The 18,001-nt window shown below is 42.4% G+C and overlaps 8 protein-coding genes across 8 annotated transcripts; 3 read left to right on the forward strand and 5 right to left on the reverse strand.

Annotated features, from left to right (window-relative positions):
- Positions 1 to 495: 495 nt before the first annotated feature.
- On the forward strand, positions 496 to 1,032 carry EAF02_004960 (uncharacterized protein; the record flags this gene model as incomplete). The annotated part of the gene is made up of 1 exon (XM_038901008.1): positions 496 to 1,032. One exon carries the CDS (start codon positions 496 to 498, stop codon positions 1,030 to 1,032), a length of 537 nt encoding a protein of 178 aa, XP_038759520.1.
- A 436-nt stretch (positions 1,033 to 1,468) lies between these two features.
- On the forward strand, positions 1,469 to 2,635 carry EAF02_004961 (uncharacterized protein; the record flags this gene model as incomplete). The annotated part of the gene is made up of 1 exon (XM_038901009.1): positions 1,469 to 2,635. The coding sequence occupies one exon, from the start codon at positions 1,469 to 1,471 to the stop codon at positions 2,633 to 2,635; it is 1,167 nt and encodes a 388-aa protein (XP_038759521.1).
- A 533-nt stretch (positions 2,636 to 3,168) lies between these two features.
- Positions 3,169 to 4,797, reverse strand: EAF02_004962 (uncharacterized protein; the record flags this gene model as incomplete). Its single annotated transcript, XM_038901010.1, has 3 exons — positions 3,169 to 4,010; positions 4,087 to 4,670; positions 4,721 to 4,797. The coding sequence occupies 3 exons, from the start codon at positions 4,795 to 4,797 to the stop codon at positions 3,169 to 3,171; spliced, it is 1,503 nt and encodes a 500-aa protein (XP_038759522.1).
- A 550-nt stretch (positions 4,798 to 5,347) lies between these two features.
- On the reverse strand, positions 5,348 to 7,617 carry EAF02_004963 (uncharacterized protein). Its single transcript, XM_038901011.1, has 4 exons — positions 7,503 to 7,617; positions 7,129 to 7,378; positions 6,227 to 6,928; positions 5,348 to 6,163 (listed from the first exon to the last, which is right to left on the reverse strand). The coding sequence occupies exons 2-4, from the start codon at positions 7,172 to 7,174 to the stop codon at positions 5,607 to 5,609; spliced, it is 1,305 nt and encodes a 434-aa protein (XP_038759523.1). The 5' UTR covers positions 7,175 to 7,378; positions 7,503 to 7,617; the 3' UTR covers positions 5,348 to 5,606.
- A 629-nt stretch (positions 7,618 to 8,246) lies between these two features.
- Positions 8,247 to 9,986, reverse strand: EAF02_004964 (uncharacterized protein; the record flags this gene model as incomplete). The annotated part of the gene is made up of 3 exons (XM_038901012.1): positions 8,247 to 8,692; positions 8,748 to 9,186; positions 9,783 to 9,986. The coding sequence occupies 3 exons, from the start codon at positions 9,984 to 9,986 to the stop codon at positions 8,247 to 8,249; spliced, it is 1,089 nt and encodes a 362-aa protein (XP_038759524.1).
- A 448-nt stretch (positions 9,987 to 10,434) lies between these two features.
- Positions 10,435 to 11,304, forward strand: EAF02_004965 (uncharacterized protein; the record flags this gene model as incomplete). The annotated part of the gene is made up of 2 exons (XM_038901013.1): positions 10,435 to 10,486; positions 10,544 to 11,304. 2 exons carry the CDS (start codon positions 10,435 to 10,437, stop codon positions 11,302 to 11,304), a joined length of 813 nt encoding a protein of 270 aa, XP_038759525.1.
- Positions 11,305 to 11,855: 551 nt separating this feature from the next.
- Positions 11,856 to 13,687, reverse strand: EAF02_004966 (uncharacterized protein; the record flags this gene model as incomplete). Its single annotated transcript, XM_038901014.1, has 4 exons — positions 11,856 to 12,188; positions 12,337 to 13,355; positions 13,411 to 13,467; positions 13,531 to 13,687. The coding sequence occupies 4 exons, from the start codon at positions 13,685 to 13,687 to the stop codon at positions 11,856 to 11,858; spliced, it is 1,566 nt and encodes a 521-aa protein (XP_038759526.1).
- Positions 13,688 to 14,782: 1,095 nt separating this feature from the next.
- EAF02_004967 (uncharacterized protein) lies at positions 14,783 to 17,815 on the reverse strand (the record flags this gene model as incomplete). Its single annotated transcript, XM_038901015.1, has 4 exons — positions 14,783 to 14,931; positions 14,989 to 16,990; positions 17,035 to 17,455; positions 17,511 to 17,815. The coding sequence occupies 4 exons, from the start codon at positions 17,813 to 17,815 to the stop codon at positions 14,783 to 14,785; spliced, it is 2,877 nt and encodes a 958-aa protein (XP_038759527.1).
- Positions 17,816 to 18,001: the final 186 nt, after the last annotated feature.

The raw sequence follows: 18,001 nt of genomic DNA on the forward strand, positions 1-18,001 counted from the left end.
AGTCAGACATAATATACCTTGGGAATGATGGTACAAACAACTAGTATAAGTCTGAGGTACTTAAAGTGGCTCCGTGTTCCTTACTATTCTGTCATTGACATTAGAAAATTCACTGTGGAACTTCATCTTTTAAAACTTTGTGTCTTTTCTAGGCGCTACTTGAAATCGTTATTCTTCCTAGGAAACTCCGTCGAAATAATGAGGTCTCACTGGATAATTCTTCTTGCGCTGAGCGTTATCGCACAAGTCTCGGCATTAGCAGCCGCTGGCCCATGGCAGATTGTCGCCTTTTTCTACGCTTACTGAATAAGCATCAATGCGTTTGGCGTTGAGAATAACATAATCGCTTCAAAGAGTCGGGGAAGCATCGCAGATGGGAGCTGCACTCTTGGAGAGTTTGTAGAATTCACGCGGAAGTCCAAGAAAGATAGCATTCCGTTTCCGAAGGGACTAATAGGCGATGACCTTACACCAGACCCTCTAATAACCGTCAATATGATTAAAAACTCAGCGTATGACGCAGGACAGAAATTCGACGCTAGCAAATTGCTTTCGGGATCTTTCGAAATAAGACTTGGCTATCCTCCAGCTTTTGCAGATCAAATACAAGCACTCAGAGACCAGGTTGCTAGGGCTCGTATCTCTATGGTCGAAAAGATGGGCCTCGGCCAAGATTTCTTCGATACTGAGCCCAGCTTTGTAAACCTAAAAGTTGCCATTCGTGGAATTTTAGATGCACGTCGGTCAGACTTCAACAAGAACTGCCTCAATCCATTGATTGAGAACCTGCGAGTTCATGGAATTGCCCCAGTTATAAGGACAGTAATCAGTATGGACTCTACATATCATTTTGAACTTGACACAGCCTTGACAATAAACGGCTCAACTAGCCCTGCAATGGATGCAGATACAGTTGTGAATAAAGTTGTAGCTAGGATGGGACCCCTGTCTGAAGACGGGGAAATCAGAAGACATGCAGCTATCATCAGCAAGCTGGACGAATGGATGGGCGATCTCAACGCTCCTTGTTGATTTTATGCCTCGGAGTACAAGTACCATGGTAGATGCATTTGTATTCAATACTTATTTCAAAATCAGAAAGCTGTATGGTTTTTTCACTCATCAAAATCTGCTGTACTTAGATGTAAACTTTGCTTGGTCATGCACGAACCACTAGATACATACCTATTAGCCATTCCATAACAGACGGCTTTAGGTAGTACCTACGAATCCACCGTAAACCATTAATAATTCAAATACAAAGTTCGCCGTACAAAGTGCCAGCATGATTCTATCCAACTGAAGTATTTTACTATATAAGAGAGGCTACCCACTGATGCTAAAAGTTCTGCATTCCACCTGTCTAAGAATCCCATTCTCTTAACCGCAAGCCCGGTTTCCAAATCCTCTGTCGAAATCGATACACACTCACTATATCATTCTATTATACTTTTAAGACTACATCAAAATGGCGACCGAATTTACTAAATTTCCAGAATTGCCATTAGAGCTACAACGCAAGATCTGGAGGTTTTGTGTCATGGAAGATCGTGTAATGGAGCTGGACTGCCCAGATACGGATAACTTGAGTACAAAATGTATCATGAAATCGACATCCCATGCAAACGCACAACAGCCAGCATACAGTCTAGTATGTCACGAGGCGCGAGATGCCGCATTTCAAGATGGTGGACACTTATGGAACCTATACAAGTTGTGGAAAGCAAAAGGATTCGATCAGAAACCAGATTGGGAGGACCCATGCCTGCTCCAGAATCCGTGGTTTAATCCCGGAAAAGATATCCTGCATCTCAATTGGGATCCGGCTCACGCAGACGGCTGCGATATAGACAGTGATGATAGTCCTCATCGAACTCTCATTGCGTATGCCAAAACCGCTCGGGGAGGCTCGTTCATGGCAAATCTTGTGGCAGATTTCAGGAAGCCAGCGATGGGCATGGAGGGCTTACGGATTTGTTCTCAACCTATGATAGATGAAATCAAGCGCAACTTTCCACTCATCGAGCAAATGAACGGCTTCAAAGTCTGTCTCACGGTCATTACCATTCATGCCACCGCCAAACAGGTTGTTGACGCTCAGCTGTTTGGGAGCTCGGCGGCACCGGTCCAACTTGTCGAAACCTCGGACCGAGAGACCATTCGTCGTATGTACAAACTGTGGCTTACTACTTTTCTTGACGATACTAAATTAAAGGACCCTGAGCCTGAGAAAATATTTGAAGAAATGATTCTCACCCCCGATGACTTCGAGGCTCGTGTCTGCAAATGGCATGAGGAGTATGAATGTAATTGGCTCTGGTACAAATGGACCGAAAAATATCGCCATGGGACTTTGAATAGTATTGATTCACCTCGAGATGTCTGGACTGGGCCAGACTTCAACCCTATAGGACGACTAAATACGGGCCTTGATCCGTATGCTATATCGATGCCAGACCAAGACTTCAACAGGGCGCACCCGTGGGTTCGATCTATACTCGACGAGATGCCTCGTTTTCATCCTGTCATAATGTTCAGATTCTGTGAAGCCAAGTGCTACGATCGACTGCCATATGATCCTTCAACGGAGGTTCACCAGATTGCGCACTGGCCGCCAATACTGGATATAGATTAAACTATCACATGATCTTCTAATCATCGTCTGCACACGGATTAGTAGATGTTTCAGGCGGCCGACTAGACCTTAGTCGAGATTCGAGAAAGCACGCATCCCTGCCAGTATTGTTGCTTGGAAACGTACGAACCAGAACCAAAATGATGAATTATTTTAGTATATGATAACGTCTATTTTCAACACACAACCACCCAATCTCATGAGATTCTGGGAAAAAATCTATAGTTGGATTGGACATTTACCTTCTCTGACTCTCAGTGGAAGTGGTAGAATTGAGGAGAGTTGTCATCATTCGGACTACAACAATATTCACACAATAGTAGCAGCGAGGTTAGGGAGTGAATGGGGAGTAAATAGAGCTAATTATTACCAAAATTATCAGACAATGTATGTGACAATATCATCAGTGACAATACACACAGATCCCAATCTTGAAACTAGACATGTCGATGAGTGATGAAAAGAAATACCGCTGTATTGAATAATATTAATCAGTGACTATTCCTGCATATATAATCACCAAGAAATAACAATCATGGATACGCTTCTTCCGCAATCTGCTCAAGCCACTTCTTCAAATCAACCGCAACACGCTCTCCCATTCCAACATCACAGACAGAATCCTGCCAACTAACATCCACAGATAGTCCCGCTGCCTTAAAACTCATAAGCGAGATTGCAAAAGCCGCACCCGTGGTATCCGCACTCGATGCAAACCCCGTCCAATGAAGTATCCACGCATCTCTTCCTCCCAGCTCAGATTCTGCAGACGGTATCTCATTATCGATTTTCGAATTCCGCTCGAAGGTTCCAGCATCTGTGATTGACCATGAGAACTTTCTGGGTCTCTTAGAAGCGTTTTTTAGTCTTTGGCGCCAGTTTCCTAAAAACTTCATTGCTTCTGCAGAATCATCTTTCAAACCCCTCGTTATTTTTCTTTCAGTTTCTCCACAAATACCTGCACCAATCATCCAAATCTGTCTCAGCTGTCCCGGTGGTAGAAGTAAATCCTGATTGCCATCTCCTGAGAGTTTATCGCGTAGCTGAGCTACAAGCCTCTTATCGAATTCATGAGAAACTGACGTTTCGTAATTCTCCATTATTCTCTCTACATTAAATCCTGAATATTTGGATTTTGAGGAAATTGACGTTATCAATCGTCGCATATCCAACGTCGTACAACTTTGAAATGCAGATGCTATGTTCTCGTCTAATTGTGACGCTAGTGAGACGGCCATAAGTGCGTGCAGAAGACTGATAAGTGTACCTTTCTTCTTGCGACATGCGAGGTGGATATCGTGGAGTGTGGTTTTAGAGATGGAGAATGAGCGATTTTGGGTAGAGTATGGGATGAGATAGATGGGTGCCCAATTAGCTAAAGTTAATTTTGTCCCGTGATGTAGCTGCGGGGGTAAATAATTCCCAGAGACTTTTGGCGAGGAAAGATATACTAAGAGGAAATTTATAGAGTTCTTCGATTGGTGGCGGGAGGATTGGAGTTGGAGGAAGTGGAATGAGGGGAGATGTTGTGGTGTTGTCTTCAATGCCCTCATATTGAGTCGCCGTATTCAGACGTCGAAATAAATCTTCCTGGAAGATTCTCCCGCTTATTCCATCGCCATACACTTGATTCCACGTAAAATGTACTTCGAGTAAATTGGCTCTTTCTTGATATAAAACAACGATCCTCCATCCCGGCTTTTCTTCGATTTCATGAAACTTGCTATCGATTTCGGCAAGAGTGAGTTCTCTCGAAACATCATCGAAATCCTCGGGTGTTTGTAAAAAGCGCCATGTGAAATGTTCATCCAGATTAATGTGTTGTAGTTGTTTCCACGCTGGATTTTTAGAGTCTGCATCAAGTATTCCAGCTTGTAGAATTGGATGCAGGAGAAGTACTTCGATGATAGCGGTTTCGGCTATACGTATGAGACGGTTGGGATTGGATGGATGGTTCGGAGATGGTGTGTAGCGACAGGTGATAGATTTGTTGCGATGGCGATCTAGTGTATGAAGAGCTAGTTGGTAAGCTTCTCTGAGATTCTCAGTATGTGTTTCTCGATATCAACAAGTGGCTATACTGACTTATTACCCAGTTTGCGGAAATTTTTGATTTTCTCGCTGTCATAAACTGGAGTGTTCTGTGAACCAAACTTGAACATTGTGAGAATTTGAGAAGAGTCGAGATGAAAACAGGTAGAATTTCTTTGCGATCACGTAGTGTATGGTAGTGAGGGTGATAATTCTTCACTCTAGGATTCTGATTACGTTTATATACTGACGGCTAGATTGCGGCATTTGCGATGTTGACTTGAGAGTGAATTTACGTGAGAAATTCGATACAGTTTCGCGGTATAGGTGGAGATAAGCCAATATTCTTCACAGAGATCGTAAATCTAGTTGGAAAATAGTGAATAAACGCAGGAGACAATAGTGATTGTGGGATGATAAATGAAAAATACTTAGAAAAACGAGGCAAAAGAACAATTCCAAGATACGCCCTTCGCTACTTGGGATCTGAAATGCAAAATTTTGAATTCAAGGACTTTGAGTACCTAGGTATCTTATTATGTGCAATGCGTATAATAAGCGGGCACTGGTCCCCAACATTTGTTTTCACTTCCCTAAATCGAATATATCCATCTTTGTAGAATAAAAAGTTACCTGCTAGAGCCTCTAGAGGCCTAGCCGTCCTATATAGTCTTAGACTGAACGTGGACGTAAATGAAATCAATCAATCAATCAGTACCTAGGTATGGAATGCAGATTCAATATTTCGACGTATTTTAAGATTTGAAATATCTCCAGTGCCTAAAATCCTGTCGATGTTAAAAGTTTCATCAATGTGTGAGCACTATCTGTAGTATTTAATTGTACAAGAATGATCAACTTCCAAGTCCTAGATATGCACAAGCCTGTTGATGTCCGAACCTCTCCAAGGATTAGGTGGAAATGGAAAAATTGAGGTCCTTCATAAATCTGCATCATCTTCATCTGGGGGTGGCATTTGATCATGTTCCGTTCCATCTCCATTGTTTGTAAATGCGGCGTAATCTTGAAAGCCTATAACCTCAACAACCGAGTTAAAAGGTAAAGTTCGAGAAATCCTATCGTCAGAATCCGTATTCGAACTCGTGCTAGTACCCATATTTTCGCTCTCCGCTTCAGCCTCTTCCTTATTGTCCCATTCGTCTTCCTCGTCATCTTCTACATCCTCGTCACCAGCATGACTATCGTACTCTAAATCATCTTTATACACGTCTTCCTCCGCGTTATCGCTAGTATAATCGTCCGCACCATTTTCCACCGGAAACCAGCTGTCATCATCATTATTAGAGACCAAAACTTTTAGATGGTCGGGTAAGGAAACTGTGTTGAGTGGAGTGAGAGATTTGTGACCAACAACTGTCGGCTTTTGATTCTTGATACACGTGAATAAAGAATGAGTCCCGCCTGGCTTTGCTATAACATAGCGTATGATAGGTGGATACTTGAACCAGGTGTGTGCATTGATACCTTCTTGATAGTCTAACACAATTTGATTAGTCCTGTATGTTTTGGAAAATCTTTGTAGCGGAAGGACCCAATTACCCTCTTCGAACTTTGAGAGTTGTTTTCTAAAATCTTCTAAATTTTTCTTCCTTCGTTCTGCTTCTTTGAATAAAACGGAGTTAGGCTTCTCATAGCCCTGAGAAGTAAACATTCGAGAGGAGAGAAGCTCATCATGACCATCTACTGGCTCGAAAAAAGTGACGCCATGGTCCAGGGTAAAGGCTACATCATTTAGAACGACATATATCTCCTCACACATCTGGTATGGTAGAAAAGCTATTGTTCCCAATGTCCAGCTCATTACGTTGCTGTCCCATTGTGGGCGTGGATCGTGCCATAGCTGATGATTTATGGCAAAGATCTTTACCATACGATATGTAGGACGTCCTTCATACAATGCTAAAGAGGTAGGAAGTTTACACTCAGAATTGTCAACAAGCCACATGATATCGGCGTCTGGGTTCATGTAATGCTTTGGAAGTTGTGCATGGCAATTTTCGCCCCCCCACGAACCATAATTGCAAAATGTGAAATGAGAAAATTGTAGCTGAATGCCCTCATCATATGCCTCCTTGCATGTTTGCATGATTTCCGTAATTCTGCTACGAGTTGCCACGTGGCTAGATACAATATGAATATGAGGACCTATCAAAGCATGTTTCCAGATTTGACGTCGAATCTCCAATGGAAATGTCGAAAACAACGGAAATGAAACTTTCTCATGAAGTGTAATATTGGTACCTAATGTCATCAAAAAATTAGAGACATTCAGATTACCCGAAAGCTTCAAATTGCGATGGTTATTCAGAAGCTGCCAGACACTCTGAGTATCTGGTATTCTCGGAATGTTGAATATCACATCCAAATATTACCAAACTCTGTGGGTATATTAGACATTCAGAGGTTTTCAGCCTCTGAAAGCGAAGTAGAATTTTACATACCAGTGAAACTAGCCATTACATTGCCTCGTTTAATCACAGCATCCATATTGTTGTTATTGATGGCTTGATACAAATTCTGACGATGATAATATCACGAATAATATGGCGTTCCCAAAAGTGGTTGTAGGTCAGCCCAGATCAGCCCCGACCAGCTGAAGTATCCTTGACGAATTCTCTGCTCAGAAAGATTGAATATATTTCGTACTTCAAGTAATTCCCAAGTCTTGTTAGATGATTCTATTGACAAAATCTGAGTTAATCAAACGGATGTTATTAGTTATATCAATATTAATGAGCGAACGGTCTTATGGCATGGAATACAATACGTTGGTAAAGGAAAGCAAAACGTGATCCAGAAGATAAAGTAAGCTTACTTAAAAGCCGGAGGAGTTAATTGAACACGCGTTTTGTTGTATCTCTTAGGTTTGAACTGTAAAGATTATGTTTGTTTGACCGAATATCGAACCTGAATCTTTCAGATAGTAAAAGCCAATGTATACATCGTTGACTGGAAATGTTCTTGACATTCTTGATCTACTATGCTGCCTTGGAAGTGGAGTGGGTAGGTGTAGAATCGCGTTAATCAATTGCGCTAAACCAAATCAATCTCAGCCATTTACTATCACGTGCTGGAGAAACAGAGTCCTCGACATCTGATGATTGACTAGATTAAAGCTTTGTGAATCTATCATTGAGTCCGTTGAAAGAGGAGGAAATTTAAAGCAACTCGTTACTGGTCGTCGTACTGTAAATATGGTGTTGGTTCAAGTGGTAGATGGATGATGAATAGCCGAATTCAGGAGATGCTTTGATGCGTATAGGGGTTTGTTTTAGGAGAAGTGATGGGCGACTTTCCCTCAGTTGCCTTCACAAGTAACGTAGAATTCATTTAAATCGTCAAGGTACTATGATGATCAAGTCACCAAGATTTTAGAAGAGTAAGAAACTCAATTCGCTTTAGAATTTCCAACGCATCAATAATCTGAGGTACTTCCAATAATGTCAATCAAATTCCATCCATCTATGCTTGATCAAATCTGGGGGTATCATTACTTTTTGCAGATTGTCTTTTCGTGCGGCTGCTACCGTTCATATTCATCAATCCCTTCTTCCCATGATCACCAAAGCCATCCTCTGCACGATTTAGCTCCACACAAGCACTTCTCACTTCCTTGCTCTCCATCATCTTTCCCATCCACATAATCGAAAGTCAGCTCCGTCATTGGTCGAATATCCTCAGTCGCAAAGAAAGCTAAATCATGAAGATTCTTCTCAGAATAATCTCCAACCCGCGCAAAGATCCTCATATTAGCTTCACAGGAATGATTGAAGAAACGACTAGGCCCTGCGTAAAATTCTCCGTCGATAACATATGGATCACCACGTAAAGTCTCATCGAGACTATCTGGATCGGTAAACTTATCGATGTTGAAGAGGTAGAGATCTTTTCTTCTACTGATAATTGCATTGTCGCGACGTCTGTCGGCCTCCTGAGCGGTGATTATCTCGCCAATATAGCAGTCGATAAATGCACCGGCTTTGATGGGAACTTTGCTTCGGACACCTATGATTCGTTAGATTGTTGATTCTAACGTTGAAGAATAAAAGAGATTACATGCCCCAACCACGATTTTCAGTGCGGAAAACTTGTAGTGGCACGCGTCGTCCTCTTGCAACAATTCGATTGTCACATGTTTCATCACAAGCACAGGCCTCATGACACTCGTAGATAGGTGCTTTGCTATCCAAAAGCTGCTCTTTCAAACATCCTTCGCTATTGCCCCCTGCTTGATATGCATATACATTGTGGTCTGGTAGATCAACCTCAGAATCTTGGAGACAGTGGCAAGTCATTCCATGGCAATTGTGACTGCATTCGCACCCAACTCGAAACTCAGGGTCGGCTCGGGAAACTCCTTCTCTGAGAATAGATTTTTCGATAAAAGTGAAATCGTCAGGAAGAGTTAAGCTTTCGTCTTTGCAGACAATGGAGATTGGGTATTCTTTTGCATTGGAGAAGCTGCGAATTTGACACCAATGACAATCTTTGAGGGATGGCTGAGAGATAAGGTTAGCTGTTGTTTGATCGGATGAACTTAGGAACCAACAACAAATGAAGTATTCAAACAATAAATAACATTATAGAGTTCCAAAATAATAATTCCAGACAATAGAACCCCCTTAATTCTATTGAATGTTCCAGTAAAACTCCAAAATTCTCGAAAAATATTGGGGTATCCTCTGAGCCTCAGAGCAATCCCAAGAGTTGTTGTTAATCTATCTTCTTGCTCCACACCCCACTTTGAGCAGTGGAAGTCGAATATCCTACTTAGGCATTTTTGATCTCCAACAATACAATATCATCTACTCGTATCTGCCGAACGTATGCCCACAAAAAGAAACAAGTACAAGTACAATAACAACCCCTTTTCAACCCCCTCGTTACTATAATTTCAGAGCTCCATTTCTCATTCTCTTCAAACACCTACTATTAATCAAAAAGATGGCCTCTCTACTCACCAATCAAAGCCCACTCAGACTTCTGTAAGCCAGATCACACCACCCCTTAACCCCAATCACCAGCTCACCCAAGTAAACCAAACGAAACCAAATCACAGAACAAATGAACACAAAGCAAAAGAACAACAACTCACAACTTCATGACCAGAATAATGATCTCTATACGTCGGCGCCATAATCTTCGTCGAATAAGTTTTCAACATACGCGCTGCCTCTTCTAACTTCTTCCCCTCTTTCACCTTCTTCAAATCACTATGGAAACTCGATTTATTCGACTTGTTCCATTTCTTCATTGTGACTGGTTCGCTTCGTTTGTCTGTTTGGCGGAGAATAGACATTGTTCAGGCTGTTTAATAGGAACACACCTTTGATGATGTATTTGGAGGTGTATTCATCTAGAGTTTTGGAGACGAAAAATAAAGTAGGTATATATAAGAAAAGAATTCAGATATCTACAAAGATGAAAATCATCTCTCAAAATCTTTCCAAATCACAAAATCATTATTGTTTGCTAGTCCAATCTAGTAATTCACTCATTGCCGTTTGCTCTCCGACGAGGGGTGCGGATAGCTCCTTTCCTAAAAACACACCACATCAATTACTTATCCAATCAATCATCCCCACAAAAAGCGGTCAACATGTTTACTCACGGCAGAATATATTTTTATTTTCGACTCTGCTATCAAACCATCTCGAGATATCTTTGCGCGGGGAATTTCCAATACATCTATTTTTCTTCATTCCCAATTCAACAACTCCAACTTCAAATTCAATTGTAACGCCAAAATGTCGACAGATATCAGGGATACGAAGTTAATTAAGGAATTAGCTGCAAATGGTATGATATATCTCCCTCCCTCCCCATTCCCAAACCCATCCTAACCCCCCCTCCCAGACAAAAAAACCCGCGACGCTGCCCTCCTCTCCCTACGCACCTATCTCTCCGCCTCGCGCACCCTTACCCCCCTCGACTATCTCAAAATCCACTCCGGTCTCTTCTACAGCATGTGGATGTGCGACCGACCCCTCCCGCAACAATCCCTCGCCAACTCTCTCGCCTCTCTCCTGTCCTCCCTCTCTCCCTCCACCCAAGCACCCTTCTACACTGGTTTTTGGGAAATCATGTCCAAAGAATGGGAACGCATTGATGTATTGCGCATGGAGAAATTTCTACTGCTCGTGAGACGCTATTTGGCGGCTGGCTTTGAGGTCGTGGTTTCCGGCTCTTCATCTTCTGCTTCTGCGGGAAAGAAAAATAAGAAAGCGTCGAAGAAAGTTGTCTCGGATTCTGGAGAACAGATACTGGAAGTCTTATCTTCTATTCCATGTGGTTCGGGTCCCGATGCGCAACGCACACCGAATGGAATGCGCTTCCATGTAATCGATATCTGGATTGATGAGATTGAGAAATTGGGTGTGATCGACGCAGCGAAGGAGAGTGAAGAGGGCGCGGAGAGATTAGAGAAATTGTTGGAGCCATTGAGGAAATTGGGAAAGGAGAGTATTAATAAGACGGTTAGGAATAAGTGCAAGGAGGCACTAGGAGATGAGCGCCTACCGGGGAATGAGAAGAAGGAGGGTACGGAGGAAGATGATGTGGAAATGAGTGATGCGAGCGAGGGGGAGGAGGATGGATGGGGTGGGATTGAGGATTAAGGGAAGAGCTAAAATAGTGGAAAAACATTTCTTTCGGTGTTAAAAGAGGATCTATGGAATAAATTCCACGGCGTCTTGGTGTTATTTTGAAGACATTCAATATCCAATATAAAAAGTCATTTTATATTCAGAATTCATCTTTTGATTGTTCAACCTCTAATGAAACATTATTATAATTCCTAAGATATATTGATACATCAAAAGATATTTCTGAGTTCATTCCCATAATATCTCATTAGTTTATATACTTGTTAATAGATATTCAATATCCAATATAAAAAGTCACTTCACATTCAGATTTTCTCATAGTAGAATAGAAAGATCTCTAATTTTGACAATATATATATATATATGTATATATCAAGTCGCTGATGCGAATCAAACCATCTTTGGGTATCATTTGAGGTCGACTATAAGTGCCACAATGTCTGAAAGAAAATTTAAACGCCTTGCCCAGAACTTATCTTACCGAGAGCCCCTTTCCCTTCCAATGCACACATAAAACCTCATGAAAATATGAAAAAGAAGTTCACCCCCGAGCTAAGAAAGACTCAAACAAAATCATGAGACTCATACATATGTCCCGTTTTCGAGAGTACCGTACCCAATCCCTTATGTACCTCGACCTGGAATGGTTGGAAAGGAACCCTCTCCCCATCAATACTTATATACCCATCGCCTTTCTGTTTCGGAATGATTCTATATCCGAGTATTTTACGATACCATACGTCAGGAATGTCGAACAATTTTCCGTTTTCCACTGACAACATCATCTTAATAGCCGAAAGACGACTTATATCGCCGTTGATGCAAACGAGGTCCATATAACCGTCACTTGGAAGAGCGGCGGAAAAGAAAGTGGCATCTGAGGCCATATATGCCATCTGGATTCCTGTGTTAGCATTTTTATGATTCTGACATGCAGATCGAAGTATTGAAAGGTTGAGAAATCCTTAGGATATTCAAAATTTTCAATGATCAAACAAATTGTAAGATATCCGAGAATCACTCAAGCCAGGGGGAGGAACTCACGTTTCCACAGTAAAAGTTGCCCAACTTATCATATGGAACCATTTCCCAGCCCTCCGGCAATTTGTCGTTCACAGTACCATATCTCAGCGGAGGCAACCCATCTTCCGTCCCACTACTAGCCGAAGCATCGTCATCCAAAAGGTATTTGTATCCTCTCCTCTCGCTTGCCGGTTCGTGATTGCTCATCTCCTTTCTATAATAATCTTTTATGCTCGGTTTATCTTCTATCGCAACCTTAATAGCAATATCACAAGGATAAATTGCTTGTCCAATAAGTCTCTCTAGAAATCCATATGTGAATCGTGCACTTCCCATCCATCTCAAATGTTCGGTAGCTAAATCAGCCTCGGCCACAATCCCCACTGATTGAGATAGGAAACTAATTGTTCGTGTTTCTCCTTGTGTGACCGACATGAGATCTAACGGCGTAGGAATCCCCTTGATAATAGCCAAGGTAGCCAAACTTGCACTGGCCGTTCCGTTCAAATTCATACTCATAGCATTTCCACTCCCGCATGGTACATGCGTCACTGCAATCTTCGATAGGGCTCTTTTCGCATCGTGTCTCTTCCCCAGGCCGTTAAATACTTCATGCGCCAATCCATCTCCGGAACAACAAACCACCATGTCGTAAGCTTCAACATCCATATCCTCGACAATCGTAACCGCATTCCCCTGAAATTGCGTCTTTACCATGTCAATACTACAGTTCGCTGCCTTCAAAAGTGGTTCCACATCCCGATTATAGTATTTCTGCGCATTTCCCTTCCCACTATGAGGATTCACCAGAACCTTTGCTCGTTTTGTTTGTTGTGATTCGCCGTACGATCGATCTAATAATTTTCCAATCCATTTCTCGACTTCTTCCGTAGAATGCGATTCAATCGCATATTTCAGTTCTGTGGCTTGTACTCTCGATTTCGATGTCGGCGCAGCATATCGAATCGCAAGCTCTTTCGTGTCTAATATCTCAGCCCAGAGGACGTTGTAGAAAGGAATTGGTCTAGTATTCGCAGAACCTGTGCAAGATATCAGTATGACGTAGATATACCGGAGGTACTTAGCCGGACTCACTCGAAGCAAAAGTCCAAAATCCACAACAAGCTGCGCTTTCCTTTTCAAAAGCCTCATCTTCGTTCCATCATATCAGTACAACTACTTCTATATCCTCAAACTCCGACCCTCGAAACTCACCAAGCACAATCAGAGAGTCCGTTCCCAAGGTCAAGGAAGCATTTCTTCCTACCGTCAACGTTCCATCAGTCACAAACGCTTGCTCCCGCACATACTCGTCGCTAGTAATTCCCATCGCATCGATAAACGGATGATTCGAATCCATAGAAGAAGCCATGGTCACCTAAACTGTGTCGATATCCCAAGCATTCTCTCACTTTCTCTCTCTCTCAGTATGATACCTCTCGCCTCTGTCTATCCAATCATAGTATGGTGGTTATTGTAACGAGTGACTAAAGATGGTGACTATCAAAATGTGTCATGTAGCGAAAATAAGACAAATTTTGAAGTTTCTCGAGACTTTTTTTCCTTTGTTCAATGAAGGGTGGTTTCCAAGATTTATTAGGGTTATCGTTAGTACTCTCTCATAGTACTTGCAAATGCAAGGGGCCCGTCACAGTTCCAAAGATGCCGAGCTTCAAAACAAGACAGATGCACGGAACACAAACCTCAAAATTTCCGATCATTCAACCCAGTCATGGGTTCCCTTTCTCGATACTTGTAGACATGATTGATTGAACGGAGTAATCGAATTTCTGTCATTCAATAAGATGAGGGGCGACACGTGATGAGGTCGTTTTATTTATCGCTGCTACGACCTACCTGGCCAAGGTACGTGGGTACTACCTGCTGCGTGAATGACAACTCTTATAATTGCATGATTATGTGGATATTCATTCGATTGGTACAAAGCTTCCTTGAAAACTGAAATTGAGTTCTGACAAGGTGCAGAACCCGAAAGTCTTGATTTTGCCTCTCGTTTCGTGTACCAACAGCAGTCGAGGATATTTGGTATGGAGGCAAATCTCACATGTTAGTAGTTGGACAGCAGCTACTAGGTAGGCTCGGTAGGTGGACTAGGTAGTATGTACAAGCGAGCAATGGAACTTCAATATTGGGAGAATTCAAAATATTTCATGGTGCTCGAGTACTGCCTCTCTGGTTCTAGATAAAACTCCTTTTTGTGCCTCTTTTTTGCGCAAAATCCCCAATCATCATCATTTCAACGACCAAAATAAAAGCCAGGCTTACATGTAACACAACACGACTTGAACTAGATTGACGCCTTTAGTTGAGCCTGCTTCAGCCTTCCAGTGGCTTCCTATTTTCCTCTTTATCTTCATCTTATTAGCAGTTGTAACTGTTCCCCAATGTCCATTAATCCAGACGCAATAAACTGATGATACAGATTTTGTCATCGTTTTTCACTTCCTTATGCAACCTCTACAACCTTATTTAATCCCTTTAATGACCCCAAGCTGAGCGCTAAACCTTGAGACCTGCTTCTGATACGAACGAATCCGGTCACTGGTCCATCCTCACCTTCTTTCTCGATGCTGAGATTAGCAAGAGCGTCCTCCCCTAGAATGTTGTTAGTAGATGATCACATTTCGTAGTAGTAGGAAGGATTTAACTTACCGAAAACACTTCGAGCATAGAGATTAGCACTCAAGAATTGACAATCGCCCTTTAATGAAGCCTCAGGAGTCAAGCAATTCATATTTGTGCAAGCCATGAGTTGATCTAAGAAATCTCGTAATGTCTTGGCCTTTGAATTGATGTTGACCTTGTTCTCCCACTCAAATTCTGTCCACATTGTACGGAATTGAGTTTCGGTGCATACAGCAGGTTGGATGTAATCCATAATATCGACATGCACATCATTCAAGATGACCACGTTATTCTCGGTTGAGCTTGCGCCATCATAAATGACATTTCCAAATATGACTCCAGTGTCTGTTGAGGAAACCTTGATGGTAGCTTGTACATTTTGGAAATCGTGTGGGCCAAGATTTTGAGTAGTTGGCTTCTCCACAACCTTGAGATCTCCAAGTGTTGCAAATTCGACAGACAAATTCTGAAGAGTCTCTGTTGTTTGATTTACCAAAAGGACATCTAGAACGATGTCAAATTGATGTACTGTAACATATGCTTCAGCATAGACCGGATCAGAGAAACCAGTAAGTTGCACAACTCGGCTAAGTTTTGATGAAAGATCCTCCACTGAAGAATCTCCTCCAGTCGCCTTTTCAAGGTCTAGTTCGATCTCATCAGCACCATCAATCGTGTTCTTCTTTGCAAGCTGTCTAATGGAGACAACGTCATCGACTTGAACAGCCGATTTAGCTTTCTCCACTGCTTCCTTGGCTGCTCGCTTCTTCTCCTCTACTTGAACCATGTCTCGGAATGCTTTTCTGGTGTCCTGTAAGAACACGCTTTCGAGTTGCTTATTTTGAGCCACCTCAGCAAGTGATCTGACACAAGACATAATTCTGTCCACTGAATCTTCGTCAATTGGCGCTTTCACAAATTGCGATTGTCCTACACGAATGATTGAAATCATGATCAACATGGCCTCGGCGCGCAAGGCATTAGTTCTGGCAGTATCTGATGAGATTTCAGAGTGACGCATGACAAGTTTTGTAAGGGTAGAAGAAAGAACAGAAGCTAAATAATAGTCGCCATCGAGGATAAGTTGACGAAGAGGTGGTTTTTGAGCGGCCTTGACAGCCTCCAATTTGGCTGTGACAGCAGATTGACTTGTAAGGGCACTTTCAGTGGCATAGGTACCGTCTGCAAGGACTCTCCTTGAACCTGTTGGGGCTGCTTTGGAATGTCCATTGGTCTGTTCTAGCTCCTTTGGCTCTTGACCATCCGTTGCTTCATCGAGGAGACGTTGTTCAGAAGCCAGGATAGGGATTTCGCCCAAGCTAGCTCTTATACGCCTCCAAGCATCTCTGATATCATTGGCCTCTAGAGAATATTCTCCAACTATCCAGAGAGCCCCCCTGTACACTTTTCCGGCCCGAACTTCGCTTAGGGTTGACACTAAACGCTCAACTATGGATGGTCGGAGTTTGGGGAATTTCTCGACTACCTCCTTAACAAAGGAGATAACATCAACGGCTGATGTGTTATTGAAATCGGCGATGAAGTCCATGAGGAGATCAACAACGCTTTCAGCGACTTCTGAGAATTTAATTGCGCATTGATGTATAGAGTGAATCAGAAGTTGTCGATACTCAGCGTTCTTCTCGTATTCCTGATCGACAGTCTTCGATAACTCTTTCTTCAAAAGTAGGACAACATCCTCGACGTTCTTGCTAGAAACCATCTCCAAAGCTAGATCCAAAGCCTTCTTTCGTACATCGATGTCGGTGCTTGATAAAACGCGCAAAATCTCCATGGTCAAATCGTCTAGAACTCCCTCATTCTTCTGTCTTAACAAGTCCACCTTATCGAGCACAATCAACTTAACATTGTTGTCGGCCTCCTTGATACTAAGTTCAATAAACTTCGAGGCTGCCGCCTTCACCGCTACCGGGTTATTGGTCAATGCTGTGAGAGACGAAGCAGCTTCGTAAACGACGGTAGAAGCGCCGGCTTCCAAAAGGTCGAAAATGAGTCGCAAGTATCGTGCCTACAGATGTTAGCAATGTTTGGTTCCATGATCGTGGAAATTACCTTATTCTGTGAGTTCTGAACCGCATCCTTTCTAATGAACTCCAGTTCCACAAGTTGTAGCAGCTCGTCTGCATTTGGAATGCCATCAAAGACACTACTGAGATATGCCAAAGCCTTGTCATGGCTGATGCTAACTAATGCAGCAAATGCATTGCGCTTGCAGGTATGATCACTCTCTGTCTCCAAGAATGCGGCTATCAATTCAGGGGCATCTGGGATCAAACTCTCGGAGTGTTGGAAGATAGAAGCCACTGCAAAAACTGCGTTCTTTCGGACATATGCATGACGATGCTCAAGGCATGCTTTGGTTGGGGCGAGACAAGGTTCGATCAGTTCTGATTCGCGGAGCTTGCACAGAAATCGCAATGTGTTTCCTCTGATGTATTCGTTGGGATGTTGAAGATCATTTCTTATACCATTGCTGTGGCACATGTCAATACGAGTATAACGAGTTTCGCAGCTCAGAGTGGTCTTACCAAACCAAGATCATTTCCTGCTTGAGTTTCCCACTGGCATCTAACTTTGGGCATATTTCGTAGTAAAAGTAGAGAAGCTTCTTCAATGGTTTGTACTTCGAAGGCATAACAAATCGAATGATATGCATAAGTAATTGAGGCATTGGATCTCCATTCAGCATAACTGTGAGAATGCGCTTCATAGTTTCGACTTTACTCTCATCTGTCCCTTTCTCCAACTGCGTCCTCAAATCTGACATTGAAGGTACATCTGCTGCGTTGTCCTGATGTACCAAGCTGTACGACTGTTCTAAGAAGGTCGCCATATTGGCTATATTTGTAGCTGCAGAGCTGGAAGGTGTTTATTTCGTTCTTGACTATGTATTAAGGGTGGATTTCTGAATTCGAGGTTGTTTGATATTTTGGACTTGTGGCAGATTGAGAATTGGAAGAATCTCAAGAAGTAGGAATTGTTAGTAGAATTAATAGTAATTTAAGATAATGCGTTGGGA

Source organism: Botrytis sinoallii (genome assembly GCF_014898435.1).
Source record: "Botrytis sinoallii strain Bc 23 chromosome Unknown BSIN_007, whole genome shotgun sequence".
Classification (NCBI taxonomy): Eukaryota; Fungi; Ascomycota; class Leotiomycetes; order Helotiales; family Sclerotiniaceae; genus Botrytis; species Botrytis sinoallii.